The sequence below is a fragment of the Python bivittatus genome, unplaced genomic scaffold, assembly GCF_059951505.1.
Source record: "Python bivittatus isolate LINGU-HERP-01145 unplaced genomic scaffold, Pbiv_v1 ctg000330_np1212, whole genome shotgun sequence".
NCBI lineage: Eukaryota > Metazoa > Chordata > Lepidosauria > Squamata > Pythonidae > Python > Python bivittatus.
The window spans coordinates 58,466,535-58,481,562 of NW_028277058.1; the positions used below are offsets into that span (position 1 = coordinate 58,466,535).

Below are 15,028 nucleotides of genomic sequence, written 5' to 3' on the forward strand. Positions count from 1 at the left end.
AAGCATGATGCATTCAAATATTTCAACCTAGTCCAGCATGCTGGGTGAATACCACCACTGGGCAATTGTTAGCTTCCAGGACGGCTCTGAACAACGGAAGTGTTTCAAAAATAAGTATACAGTTCCACAAAATGCCCCAAATCTCTAGATCACTGAATCTAGAGCAGTTTTTTTCAAACTTGGCAACTTGAAGAGGTGTGGACTTCAACTCCCAGAATTCCCCAGCCAGCATGGCTGGCTGGGGAATTCTGGGAGTTGAAGTCCACACCTTTTCAAGTTGCCAAGTTTGAAAAACACTGGAGCAATTTTGACTCAAGATCTCGTGAGACTTGATGCAAGAATACTGAACCCTCATGAAAGGTTGTCTATTTTTATTAAAGGTGGATTTTTGTGAGCACCCATTAGGGGAATCCCAGGTACCACAGCACGCCCTGTGCCACGCTGCCAACTTCTGCGTTCACAAACCTTTCTCCAACGGGTGAGGGGGTGGGTTAACACCGCAGCTTGATTCTTTAGCTCACATCAGAAGCTCCTTTTCCCTTGCAAGGGCCTGCCAATGGGTGTCACATCCACCTTCCAGGAGCCTGACCTTAGGGGTCTTCTCTTGTCCCTGAACAAGGGGAAAATCCAGTCCACAATCTCACTGCCCATCGAAAAGGCCAGAACTATCTTTGCACAGGTGAGGGTCACCTGCTCAACACTTACACTCACTCCGCACCCCACTCCCGTGCCTCTTTTTTGGAATGACACGCTTAATTTTTAATTGAAGGACTGAATTAACGTCACCCACTTCCTGGCTGCGCGCAATCCATTCGGCCAGAAGCGAGACGAACGGGTGGATTTGTCTCGCGTGCCTCTGCAAAGCCCACCTGAGTTAACGCTAAACCATCTTAAAGCATCGTGCAAAGGGAACCACGAGGTCTTTCACTGAATTGGTGACGTGCGTTGTTTGAACACACCCTCGGTTGAGGGTGGGGGGTCACGTGTGTTTTAACAGAGGCAGGTGTTTCCTTCTCGAAAGCATTCACGCTCCCCAAAGCTCAACTGAGCGCTTTGGCAGTGGAGGCGGGAAGTCTAATTATTCATCTTCACTCAAAACAAACCCAGGAGCTCATCTGGCCTCCAGCTCTGCAAAACAGTACAGTTGTGATGGAAATGTTTTAACACCACCATGACAACCAGGCTGCACCAACGCGTGCCCGGCCCCTGGCTCAGAGCTCAGCAGATGGAGGAAAAAAAGACATGCTTCCCACCGCTGCATTACCACAGCCCTACCACAGGCCAGGAGAGCCCAGGAAGTCTGAGGGCTTGCAGAGTTCAAGGTCCACCATGGGAGAAGCTTCCCAGCCCAAGGATCATCCGTGCTAGAGAAGACTCAGCTGTTTTGGGGTTGCCTAGAAGTGCCCTTTGGTTTCTCTGATGCCCTCAACTGCAGAAAGACACACGGGACAGGGACTCTCTGGATCCCTGTCCAGCATTAAGCACTGGTTTACTGACTACCTCACCAATGGCTGGTTTCAACACAACACGGAAAGCCAGGGGTGCTTAATTCCCTTGGGGTTAATAACCCTCCTTGGCTTTTGAGGGATGTCCTAGGGGTGATGCCCCAAGAAACCATGGTGTGGCCTATGGTGTAACACAGCTCCTCTTGTGTAACTATCAAGGAGAAAACAAGATTCCCACCAACACTGGCAGGGGAAGCTACCGTATATAATCAGGGAGCAAACCCCACCCTCCCTTGCACTGATGATGTTCCCTAGTCGGGTCATGAAACGTCTGCAAGCAAACCACCAAGCTCAGAGAGCACCAAGGACTCCACAGTTCAACCCTGAGCTACAGAGATTCTCTTCTATCGGATAAACGTTTCATTACGTACTGTGGTCATTTTTTTAAAAAAATCCTTTTGCCCGTCCTGATCCTTCCAGGACAGTCAATTTCATTGGATGACCTCTGGTACTAGTATTTGGGGAAGGGGAAGAGAGATTCTCCTTTTACACTTGAGCCACACAATGCATACTTTGGTACACCCCCATCATGTCTCCTCTCCTTCACCTCCTTTCTAGATGAAAAAGCCCCAAATTTTGCAATCTTTCCTCACAGGGAAGCTGATCCACCCCCTTGACCATCTTAGCTGTCCTCCTCTGAACCTTCTCCAGCTCCACTCCATCCTTTTTTAGTACGATGACCAGAGCTGCACACGATATTCCAGATGTGGTGGCCCATTGATTTATACATGGGCATGACGATACTGACATCTCTATTTTCAATACCATTTCTTATTGTCCCTAAAATGCTGTTGGCCTTTTTTTTACAGCAGATGCATGTTATATCAACACCTGCATTGAACTGTTTACCATTACTCCAAAATCTCTCTTCGTCAGTCACAGAAACAACAGTATAAAGACTTTTGATCACTCCTCCCTGCAGTCTTAAGGACTAGAAACTTGATTTTCAACTTTTGCTTTGAAGACAAGTCCTGATAGCCCAGCTCTTGCTTTTTGCAACCAAAATCCTCCGGCCCTAAGTAGCTACGGGTGTTGAATCCAGAATAAAGCACAAAAGGAATAATTTTCTAAACCTGGAGAATTTCCCTCAAACTTCCATACACCAAAGAGCAACCAGGAAGATCTCCTGAATGGACACAGCTCATCCTGAGGCACCTCTCTGGCCAATTGCCTATGTCAGAATTTTTAAGGAAAATTTAGGCCTGTTAGTTACCCCTATTTGGTAGGAACTGCTGCCCCCTGGTGGGGCTTCACTGGGAGGATGCGAAAGAAATGCAAAAAAAGAGAGAGAGAAAAGGAAAAAAGTTATTATACTCGATAACCTCCTCTGAAACTTAAAACATTTCTTAGTATCTTAAGTTTCAGAGGAGGTCATCAAGTATAACAACTTTTTTCCTACTCTTCATTTTTTTTTTAATAAAAAATAAATAAATAATAAACGTCGTCGGTTCAGCTTAAGCGGAGTTACTTGTTTTATAGTTCCAAATCAGGCATTTTTGTAAATGGAAAACAGAAAGAGCAACGAAAGAACAGTTGTACACCGAAATACTCACATAGATATATGGGGGGGGGGTCCCATTAAATTGTAAATTTAATCATCTACAAGGATTTATGTCATTACACAAATGATGTCAATGCCTGGGAATGATGTTAATATAAATTTAACATCAATTTAACTTCTTTATCTGGAAGACTTCAGATGCAGCGGGCTTGTGCATAATTTTGGGGGGGCGGTCTGGGGAGAAATGAGACCCATTGCATCCAAACTCTGCAAAATACAGTTCCTTAAATCAAGATTCACAATATTTATGCACATAGAGACAAAAAGAAGAAAAATGTTTTGCAAATTTTTTGGCCTAGCCTGAGTGATTCTTCATTTTTATTTAGAACTCCGTTTCTAGCCTTCACGATTATAGGCATATACTAAAAACATTATTTGCGAAGTGAAGTGGGACTGCAAAGGTCAGCAGAAATCACCCGGCCCTTGTCAAACCTTTTGCTCATTTTCACAGCTTGCCACAGACCTATTCAAAGACCAGCCCCACCTCGTGGACTCTCCAGGCAGGGGGTTCCAAATCAAACAGGATCCTTTGCATTTTCAGGGTTTAGAGAAACATCTGGCAGCAGGTAGTGCAAAATGACTTTTTCTACCTACATTCATGGACAAAGTCCTCATTACTCTAGGATGGATGGACAAAGTTCTCATTTCTGCGAGCGAGCAAGGTAAGTGGCAGACAAATGTAATGCTGAAACTGAGTTCCACAATTAAAGTCTTTCCTGGCAGTGATTTTTTTAAAACAGCTGCCTTGCAATAGCTGTAGAGCAGTGTTTCTCAACCTTGGCAACTTGAAGATGGGTGGACTTCAACTCCCAGAATTCCCCAGCCAGCCATGCTGGCTGGGGAATTCTGGGAGTTGAAGTCCACCCGTCTTCAAGTTGCCAAGGTTGAGAAGCACTGCTCCAGAGGCTCATAAGGGCAAATTTGCAACTGGAGAAGCAGTCTTGACTTACCATACTCGCCAAAGACAAGATAGGTGCATTTGCACCATTCCACAATCCACGAGACCATCTTCACTCCGAGCCAGATCAAGAGCATTCCCAAGCTGGCATCCAAGATGAAATTCATCAAATAGCTGTGGCAGATCCAGGAGAGAAACAAGCAAAACGTTGCAAACCTTGGAGAAAACTCACGATGGCTCTCAATCAACCTACAATTGTGGGTGGATGTCCACCTAGTGGGTTTCATTTTTAAACAGAGATTGGGGGAGCCAGATTTAGAAAGGGATCAAGCATAGATACATGAATCTTCTTCTTCTTCACTAGAAGCCAGAAAAACCTTGTTATAAAGTGAAAGCATGCCAGTTTTCACTTTCCCAGATGGAACCAAAGTTGGAGGACAGAGGTCTAGTTTGGATTTAGGGACTCAGCTATGGTTTGGATGTAACATAGAACAGCCATGATAGCACAAACTGTCATTCCCCACGTTTGTTGGGTGTGGGATTAGGGACCCTCTCCTTAGTCACATCCTCCCCCCTGGCATACTTGATTTCCTGGTTCATCTTATTAACATTAACATTACCAGTAGGGATGTCGTTAGAGCAGTGTTTCTCAACCTTGGCACCTTTAAGATGTGCGGACTTCAACTCCCAGAATTCCCCAGACTTTAAGTCCAGATGTCTTAAAGTCGCCAAGGTTGAGAAACACTGGCTTACAGGGAACCAGATTTTGGCTAGAATACGACCCCTCGTTGAGTTCTTGCTTTCAGGGAGGAATTGCTCAAAAGTAGCAGGGTCCTAGTTCATGACGGGGCTGGGATTCAAACATCGTTACCCCAAAGGACAGGCCAGAGGGCAGAACGATTTATCCACAAAAACCAAACTCACAGAGAACAAGGATCTTCTTCGGTAAGGTCCGACAAGAAGATATTGGCAAAGTGGATGAAGAGGGCGCCGATGGCTTGCTTCGAGGTATCGTAAAACCTTGAAAGAGTTCGGATTCAAGAGACAACAGAAGTTTTAAGACCTGGGGTGGGGGTGGGGGGTTTATTTATTAATTAAACAGAACAGAAAAAAAAATAAAAGGGAAAAATGTTTGTAGGTATATCAAGGTTTACACTTCCAATAAACAATGACTGCATTTCACTTTAGAAGGGATAACTCCCCCAAAGGAAGATGGTGCCTAAAATTGCAGAGTGCAGTCCATGACATCATCCTCATTCTAGCCAAAACACTTTGGCCATTTTTTCAAAAGAGGAAAAAATAAACATCTTACCATATTCTCCAAGGTCGCCTCTCTTCTTTCGGCTCCTTAAATCGTTTCACTGTAAAAAGACAATATGGATATCATTTTTTTTTTTTTGAAAGCCTGGTCAATGGAAAACTGCATTTAACATCCTGGCTGGGGGAGCCTTTGAAAGGTTGCATTCGGAGCATGAAACTGGATATTTCTTATTTAGATCTCATGGCTCTCCAGAGAGCCAGGATTAGGGATGTAACTAAACAGTCAAGGTGGAGTGGGGACAACTAACTTTTTGAAGCCCGGGGGCTCACTTTATAAAAATAGTGGAACTCTAGGAAATGCCAAGAGTATTCCAGTGATGCTCCTGGACAGGGAGGGGACCACATTTCCAGCCCGTTTTGGGGAAGGGTGGGGATAAATAAGATACATTAATCCTTGAAGTTTAAAAGTATCTGTTCAGGGCATTGTTTGGTAAACACATCCATGCACAATCATAGGGTTGAAACTTGCAAAAAGTGGAGTTGCAGGCCGTATCTGAGTTACAGGCTGCTAATCTCTGAATTAAAAGAAAATTTGGAGAAGCTCATTCATGGCCAGAAAATTGGGGGGGGGGGGCAATAGCAGTTGTTGAAGAGACATGGAGGCCCCTTCTGCATGGGGCGACCCAGAGTACATCAATTTACAGTCTAAAATCTACGTTTTAGATTTACTGGTTCCTCAGCATGAGGTTTAAATGCAAAGGAATTTAACTTTTACTCCTTGGCTCTGGACTCTGAGCCTCAGGAAAAAAACTGGACATCAGCCCATCCAGACCTTGACTTCTCTGAAACGTTGCCATTCTCCTTCCAAGTGCAGGAATTTTGCTTCAGCAACAAAACACACAAACAGCAGGTGGAGGCCGAGCTAAGGGGCCCTCTGTCCAGCTCTGGCTGGTGCAGAGCCAGGGGCGTCTGGCTCCGACCCCTGAAACGTACGGTCTGCTGAAAACAAAAATCAGCCAGTCCCGAACTGCAGGCTTTACTCTGTCAGCAGCTTTTCTTCTCAAGCAGCAAGGAAGGTAGAGCTAGAGCCACAAAACCCAGCTTCCACTGGGTAAAGCCTTCCTGCTGCTTGAGAGCCACAAAACCCAGCTTGCACAGAAAGCCATGAGCCACAAAACCCAGCTTCCACAGAGCCTCGTAGACCCGGAGAGTAAGCAAGTGGGGGAAAGAAACAGCAATCATGCATTTTGGCTGGGTTTGCAGATGCTTAACCAGGCTAAAGATCTACTGGCTGCACTCCCATGTGCTAAACTTGGTTAGATTTAATCCTGGTTAGGTATTTGGTGCCTTATTGGAAATCAAACACATTTGGTTAGTGGAGAAGACTGAGTGAACCCAAGAAGTGGGTTAATTCAGTGGCCAAGATAAGCATCTTGCATGAATGCCACCATTGGGTCCCTTCCATCTTTGACTCTCCTTCCTTTCCTTTCTTCTAAATCAGCACAGACACATACCTGAAACATCTGGATCCAACTGCAATGTCTAAAAAAACACTGAATTTAAACAAGCAGTGCTGCTAAGGAGTATCAAATGGATGTATTCATTGCCGAATTCTTGAATGCCGTCCCTCTCCTATAACTTTGCAGGGCATGGCAAATATAAAAAGAAGGCCACAATTCCAAACAATAATTAACTCAGGACCTAATGAAGCAGCAAGGCCAACAACTGAGGAGATGCTCAAAACCTTACAAGGGGCCTGTTGAAATAACCCAATCGTCAGGGCTTTCCTAAGCATGAAAAGGCTTGGGATCTCTTAACAGGTTTCTCTAATAACCAGAATCACACTTGATAAAGCAGTCTCCAATGTATTTATTGCCAAATTCTTGAATGCCGTCAGTATATAAATAATATAAATATGTAGCCCATGCAAGAAGTCCCATTTAAAGCCTGAAATTGTGATTGTGAAGAATTTAGGGTTGAAGGGTTGGGTTTTGGCCCTGATGGTGTGATCTAGCCTGGTGACAAAACATCTGTCAGAATAGAACCAAGTTCGGAGACCACCAAGAACCCAGCAAATTCTGATTTTTCCCAATGTTGAATGCGTACGCTTCTGTCTTGTTCACGGTAGACAACTGGTTTGGTAACTGCCATTGGAGTTGCTCTGAACTTCATCTCCGTTCCTCTACCTGGAACTGTTTAGGGCAGCCCCAAATGAAACAGATCTCAGGGCTTCCCCCCCCCCCCCACAACCCACCATTAATCCTAGCCGATGCTCTCTAGTGCAGAGTCATTGTTGAATTAATGCCTATTGCGCAATTAATTATTTCCCTATCAAGCCCACTTTTGTCTTTAAACGCAACCGTTTTACTGCCTGTGATAATTACGCTGCCTCTGATCACTCTCTCAAATTTAATGAGGCTTGATGAGGAGGCCCAGCATCATTAGCTCTCATCCTTTTTAAATTACCATCTTATCACACTTGACAACTGTGTTTCAGGCCTTGGTAGACGGCGCTCAAAAGTGTTATTTCCCATTAACTGAAGATTTAAAAACATAATAATCCAGAGATCATCTCGCAAGCCAAGAATCTTCTTTTTCCTCTTCCAAATCTGTCAACTTCCTTGTCTTTGCTCGCTAGCAAAAAGCAAAGCGCACTGGGCTGAATTTCGGTTCTTGCTTGAAAAGAGGAAGGGGGGGAGTTGATGACATCATGCCCTTCAGGGCATCATCATGCAAACTGCACAACTTGTGTCATTTGCACAATGATACACATGACCTCATCAGATGCCTACAGGAATATTTCTATTGCATTCTATGGGAGAAATTGCACAGGGTTGAAAACGGAAAAGATTCTTGATGTCTAGACAAAAATCTAGTACAGCAGGAGAAGGGGGCATTGCATTGCTCCCATTATATATAAAAAAAAAACCAGGTAGAGATAAATTGAATGTAATGCACTTTACAGCTAACTCATAGAATTATGATAGCGTGCTGGTTGGGGAATTCTGGGAGCTGAAGTTCACACCTTAAAGTTGCTGAGATTGAAAAACACTGATTTAATCCAACCCCCTGCCCAGTGCAGAAATCTACTATAGGTAGCCCTCATTTAGCAACCACAACTGGGACCAGCCACTTGGTTGTTAAGCGATGCAGTCACTAAGTGAAACCATGACTGTGCTTCACATCTTCCTTCAGCTTTCCTTTGCTTTACCGACCTGCAAAGGTCATAAATGCAAGTATTGGTCAGAAAATTACTTTTTCATCACCGCTGTAACTGTGAACAGTCAGTAAATGAGGCAGGCACTAAACGAGGATTACCTGTACTACTGCATCCTGACAAACGATTATCCAGCTTTTGTTTAAACATCTCAGGCAAAGAAGAACCCAGCACCTGACACAGTCTGTTCCATACTTCAAAAGCTCTTTCTTTTAGGAATTCCCCCCCACTCCCAATATCCAGCCCAAATCAACTTCTTTGTAATTTAAACCATTGTTTCATTCTTGCCTTCTGGAACAATTTTGAACCATTCTGTCCCATCTTCTACATGACTGTAATGGTACGGGGGAAAGATGTTGGGAGATGGGGCAAAAAGACGCTGCCTAGGGAATGGTTAGATAAGAGCAGGCATAGCCCTCAGCTGCATAATGGGTGGAGAAAGAGGCTCAGAAGGGACCCTCCCTAACTTCTCAGGCTGCAAAGGAGACCACAGGAGTTTTGTACTTTCAGACTAGCAAGATTCTGTTATCTTATCTGGCCTTGCTTCCTGTCTGGTCTACCTGGTAAGGCTGACAATGGCAGCCCTTCAGTTACCGTACTCAAAGACAGCAATCACATCTTCCATATCATATCTCAGCTTCTTTCTCCCAGTTAAATACATCCAGTGCCTCCAGGCATTGCCCATAAGGCTTTCTCACCCCAGCCCCTTAGCATCATGACCACTCTCCTCTGGGCATGCTTCAGTTTTGTCAATGTCCTCCCTAAAACGTGGTGCCCAGAATTGGACACACAATCCTACGTTTGTTCTGCCAACGTGGAATAGTAAGGAAAGATGACTTCTCTTGATTTTGATACTATAAATTGGTTGGGGCTGCCTAGGATTGCGTTTGCCTTTTTCGCAGCTGCACCACAGTGAGTTATCTTTTGATTTCTCAGACAGCTATTTGCTCCGATTCAAACACTGTGCTAAGAGGGGGGTCAGCAACCTCTTTTGCTGCCTGAAAGGTGCCACCAGAACAGGAGATGAGATGAGATTTTGGCACCCATTTTGACCCTTCGCTTCAATTCCTGAGAAAACCCACCTAACTCCTTACAAAATTTACAGCCTCTGCAAAACGAAGGGGAATCGTTTTTCCCTTTAACTCCGCCCTCATCTCAGCGAAACTTTAAAAGAGTCTGAAAATTTTATCTTTGGCACAAAGCCGCTGACAAGCAACGTTAAAGTGGCTATCTTACCTTTGAAGCTGATGTTGACTTAATGACCGCATTTGCTCAACGGGTTAAGCTTAGTACAGTGCTGGCTAGCTAAATTCTTTTGGGGATGAAGTGGTTATGGGCACATCCAGCCTGCGTGGCTCGTTTATGTTTCCGTAAATTGTGCCGACCTAGGAAATGAATTAATTCAGTAGCCAGGCCGAAAGGGTTGCATGAATGCAGGCAGAGTATCGTACAAAGCCAACTGTTCCCTCTTAGAAGCCATGACTGAACTTTAATGGATGACCTGTGGAGCCACAGATTGAAGCGTGCCAGAGGACGGAACCGGAGATGTGGCGGCCATCCTTAGAACACAACAAATGGGAAATCTTCTCTTCTACCAAACATTTGGTAAATGTTTTACTACAAATACAGGGTTCAGCTCGAGTTGAGCTCAACCCCAATTGATTTCATGGATACAGCCATCCTGATTTCTTGGCAACAACACAACTGTAATTTGCCCTTCTTTTGGATTTTTTTTTCCCAATTTCCCAGCCTAGCTTACAATCCTTAGATTCCCTGGTGGTCTCCCATCCGAGTACCAACCAACCCTGAGTCTATTTAGCTTCCCAGCAGAGGCAAACAGTTGGTACTACCTATTGAAACAACTGACTGTGGCATTGCAAACCCTGAATTTGCAGTTCCTTTTGTAACTATATTTTGGAGGGGTGGAAGATAGTAGACTGGGCAAATCATTTACACGCAGAAAAGTCCCAGATTCAGTCTTCACCTAGAAAGATCTGTCAGTTGATGATGATTTGATAGTAATGGGACCCTGAATTTAGCAATATGGTGCCTGCAGAATTCCAAGGGCTGAAATCAGGAAAAACAGACTCAGTAATATCTTTGGACATCACGGAATTGCTCATGAGTTCACGTCAGACTTTTTTTTTTTTTTTAATCTCCTGTGATTGATGCATTTTCTGGCCAGGATGGGGGGGGGGGGAAGGTTATGTTCACCAGTAGAACAGAAGCAGGTCTGTCTCAAGGGAAGAAACGATCTTGCCACTCCATGATAGCTTCCTGGATTCCAAAAATAATCATGTTCAGACAAACTAAGGGAAGGAAGGAAGGGGAGTGGGACTCCAAATCCAGATTGTAGACATGGGGGCTGCGGGGGGGGGGGGAGCCACACCAAAGGAACCATCAAGGAAAGACCCCTTTGAGGTATTACTCTCCAGATGAAAAGCCACGCTAATATTGATTAAAGAATCTTACGTAACCAACTTCCAGGATCTTGCTGGGAGCGATGTTTCAGCAGATGAAGCGTCTCCATTTCAAATGTATTTATTTTTAGGGTTGCTTTTTGCTTGTATTTTAAGGAATGTTTATCTTGTTGTAAACCACCCAGAGTTGTTTTACAAGAGGGGCAGCGACAAAGATAGATAGATAGATAGATAGATAGATAGATAGATAGATAGATAGATGATTAGGTTATTAGTCTTGGGAATGTTATTCACTTTTCATCAAAGCAGTGTTTCTCAACCTGAGCAACTTTAAGCTGGGTGGACTACAACTCCCAGAATTCCCCAGCCAGCATGGCTGGCTAGGGAATTCTGGGAGTTGAAGTCCACCTGTCTTAAAGTTGCTCAGGTTGAGAAACATTGCATCAAAGAATAGCAGGTTCCAAAGATCCCTTGCACACTGCAAATGTATACCTGTCTGTCCGTTTTCAGCCAATTTCAAAAGGATCAGAGACTAGGGGGAGAAACTACTGAAGACAGCTGCCGTGAAGGATTTGCAAAAAAAACGAGAAACTGAGTTTAGGCGTAGCACCATTTCAGGGAAGGGCCAGTTTGATGATGCACAGCAGGCCTGCGCAATTTGCAGAGAGGAGAAGTCCACATTAATACCTTAAAAATAATGGTGGGCCACAAAGGAAAAGAGGGCACGATGCTCAGCTGTTTCGCAGAGCTGACAGCATCCACAAGGCATCGGAGGCGCTCGGCAGCACATCCTTTGGGTGGAGGTGAATGCGAAAAGCTAGGCAGCAGTGACATTTGGCCCCAGCGGATTTGTGAAGTTTTCAAAAAATGCTAATGGGCTACCCAAGGCTGCTTGGTGGGCTGCATTTGGCCCACCAGTTGTATGTTGTAGACATGTGCTGTATGTTGTAGAAGTATGTTGCAACCTGGTGTAGAGGTTAAAAGCACTGGGTTTGAAACCAGGAAATGGTGAGTTCGAGTTCCGCCTTAGGCACGAAGCCAGCTGGGTGACTTTGGGCCAGTCCCTCTCTCTCAGCCCTGGGAAGGAGGAGGAGGCCAGGGCAAACCACTTCTGAAAATCTTGCCAAGGAAACTGCACAGGCCCTTCTCTGTCAGCCAAGCCTACCTCACAGGGTTGTTCTTCTAGGGCAGTATTCCCCAGCAAAATTCTGGGAGTTGGAGTCCCCACATCTTAACATTGCTGAGGATGAGAAACAGTGGCATAGATTACTGCAATGTGCTTTACCGTGCCTGGTAGCTTTTAGGAGCTTAGCAAAAATGCAGCTTTTTTAAAGAGCTTTTCAGGAACATCACCCGCACCTCTTCTTGTCCGCATTATTTTTCTCTGCTACTTCGGTCTCGTTTTTGCCATTTGGCTTGTGTTTTAGTTCTGTTGTTTCTCCTCCGACCGCCAAGAGTTGCACAATTGGAGTGGCATAAAAATCAAAATAAATAAAAATATATTTTTTTTGTAAGGCCAGGGTTTTAAAGTAGTTATGACTAGCTACAAGTCAGAAGGCATTCACATTCATAGTTTGCAATACTTTTACTAGGAGGGATGAAAATGACGTAGAAGAAAAGACAAGCCTTCACGTTCCCTAGAACTCTTCCCTGGGCTAAATGCTATTCAAATAACAGCCATAAACCAGACAGGAAAAGTCCATGAATCTAATCCAGCTTCAATGCCCTCTAACCTGGATTATGCAATCAGCCTAAAATCCCCATCTTGATTTAGAATTGAAAAACCCAACCAAGAGTTTTGCAAGCAGAACTCAGAAGTTTGCACATGCTTTTGTAACTTCTGGGTTTGTCCTTATAAATGCATTTCATAACAGCATGGGAGACGGTCCTAGGTTTAAGCGGATTTGAAAATTAAACTAAAAAAAAAAAAAAAAATTGCCAGCTCATTGGCAACTGCTGGAAATGTGAACAGAAGGATGCTATTCTTGTGTCCAGCTCATAGACTTGCTCGACCTCTTTGGTTAGTCACTGTGGGAACAAGCTGCTGGACCAGATACATCTTTGTGGTCCAGGCAGAGCTTTTCTTAGCTTCTTAAACATCAAAAAGGGAGGCTCTGAACTTTACTTTGTCTGCCCCCCAAGGGACGGAGGGGGCTAAAGTGTTCCCAGGCACAAAGCAGGCTGCGGAGCTGTCTTCAACCCAAACCAGAGAAACATTTCCCCCTCCTTATCTCGCACTTCCATTCTTAGCTCAGCTTCTCCAGATGGCCAAGCGTGTAAAACAATGGCTAAAGACGCCAGAACAGCTGCCCAACAGAGAAAACCAAGCACAGCAACACGTTGCCAAGCTGAGATGCCAAATTTGCCAGGGAGGCCTAGCGAGGGAACACGGGGTTGACGCGACGGGAGGAAAAAGTTTGTGGCCACATTAGTTTTCACCATGGATGCCTCAGAAACAGGTACCCTGGACCACCTCACCACAGAGAAACTGCATTTGATCTCTTAAGACATTCGATAAAACCTGGAAAGTCAAGATTCAGTTTAAACAGTCAAGCTTCTAGATCTCTTGATTGCAGAAACAGGAATCACCCAAACTTCAAATATTTCTACTATGGTTAGCGGTATCACTTGGAAGATTGGGGGACAATATTCAGGTTTGCAAGAGCTTCAAAATCTGACATTATTTTGATTGTTTGTACACTTCTTGCTTAAAACTGGGCAGTTAAAAGCCTGTTGAAAGGCCCCCCTCGAAACCAGACGACTCTATGCCCAAACTCAATCAGGCTCGAATGCAATGTAAGAATTTCAGATTGTGGTTCCTTCCCCAGCATCTCTTCAGAAAAACTGACCAAACAGGTGGAAAAAGTAGTAATATAACATTTAGGCAAGTTTCCAAGCTCCAATGAAATATCAGTTTGCCAACTTTTCTTACTGACTCTTCTGACATCTCTTCTGTCTGGCAACATAATCACAGAATAATGCCTAGATGCAAATCAACCATCAGTTAAAGGCACAGGATGAGACTAAGGTTTCCTTGAAGAAGACTGATTTTTGGCAGACCAAGGAGAGTAGCAATGAGGACTGAGCAAGAAAGGGGGGGGGGAGAGAGAAGGAAGGAAGGAAGGAAGGAAGGAAGGAAGGAAGGAAGGAAGGAAGGAAGGAAGGAAGGAAGGAAGGAAGGAAGGAAGGAAGGAAGGTTTCTCTGCACTAGAGAGGCTTTTGAAAGAAACGGGTGTTGTGCCGATCAAGTTCCACCTGAAGCACACGGACTGGCCACAATTTCTTCACGAAAAGTGACTTTTTTGTCTCACCCTGCTCAGGTTCTCTGTCTTAGAAAGCGTTGCCACTGCACAGCTAAAGATCCTGGGCTATCCCACGCAAGACAATTATTGAGCCTGGAAGGTAGGCTGAGCAGCGGGAAAGAGAGAAAGGAAGGAAGTTGAGAGAGACAAAGGCAGGAGAAAGGAGCAAAGAGAAAGAGAGAAAAGGAAAGGAGAAACGGAGGAGAAAGGGGAGGCAAGGGAAGAAGCGAGAAAGCAGGAGGGAAAGAAGGAGAAAGGAAAGGAAGGAGAAAGGAGCAAAGGGGAAGAGAGAAAGGGAAGCGAAGGAAAAGAAAGCGAGGAAGAGGCGAGCCAAAGCGGGCGGGGGGCCACTCACGCATGAGCGTGCTGAAGGCGACTAGGGCCAGCAGCGCCTGGACCAAGACCCCGAAGCGGTCGAGCAGCGCCCCGTTGCCGCAGCCGTGCGGGCGGATCTTGACGCGCGTCAAGTTGGGCGTCGGGAGCCCCGCGGAGAGCAGCGCCATCCCGGGCGGAAGGCCAGCCGAGAGCCGCGCAGAGGCACCGGCGGAGGCGGAGGCGGAGGCGGAGGCGAAGGCAGCGGCGGGCGCGGGGCTCGCGCTCTGGGAAGCCGACCCGGCAGGCTCGGAGCAGCGGCGCGTCCTCGGGGAGGGGCTAATATAGCTCCCCGGGGAGGGCGCGGCTCTGAGGGAGGCAGCCACGCCCGCTGCGCAGTGGCCCGCGGCGAAGCGGGAGCCGGGCTTGCAGGCTGCGGGATCCGTTCCCGTCTCCAGCCCGTCGCGGGAGGCGCCAGGAGGTCCCCGCTGCTTTCCAGCCAAGCCGCGGCCCGCCGAACTTGGCTGGGTGGCCCCCACGACAGCTTCATCCG

The 15,028-nt window shown here is 45.7% G+C and overlaps 1 protein-coding gene across 1 annotated transcript in view; it reads right to left on the reverse strand.

Annotated features, from left to right (window-relative positions):
• LOC103055225 (store-operated calcium entry regulator STIMATE-like) overlaps positions 1–14,823 on the reverse strand; it is a 32,424-nt gene extending 17,601 nt beyond the window's left edge. The window contains exons 1-4 of the mRNA XM_007432625.3: positions 14,519–14,823; positions 5,277–5,325; positions 4,889–4,984; positions 4,017–4,138 (exon numbers count right to left, since the gene is read on the reverse strand). Of these exons, the coding sequence (XP_007432687.1) occupies positions 4,017–4,138; positions 4,889–4,984; positions 5,277–5,325; positions 14,519–14,666 (415 nt within the window). The 5' untranslated portion in view covers positions 14,667–14,823. The remainder of the gene's footprint in view (positions 1–4,016; positions 4,139–4,888; positions 4,985–5,276; positions 5,326–14,518) is intronic.
• Between the last annotated feature and the right edge of the window lie 205 nt (positions 14,824–15,028).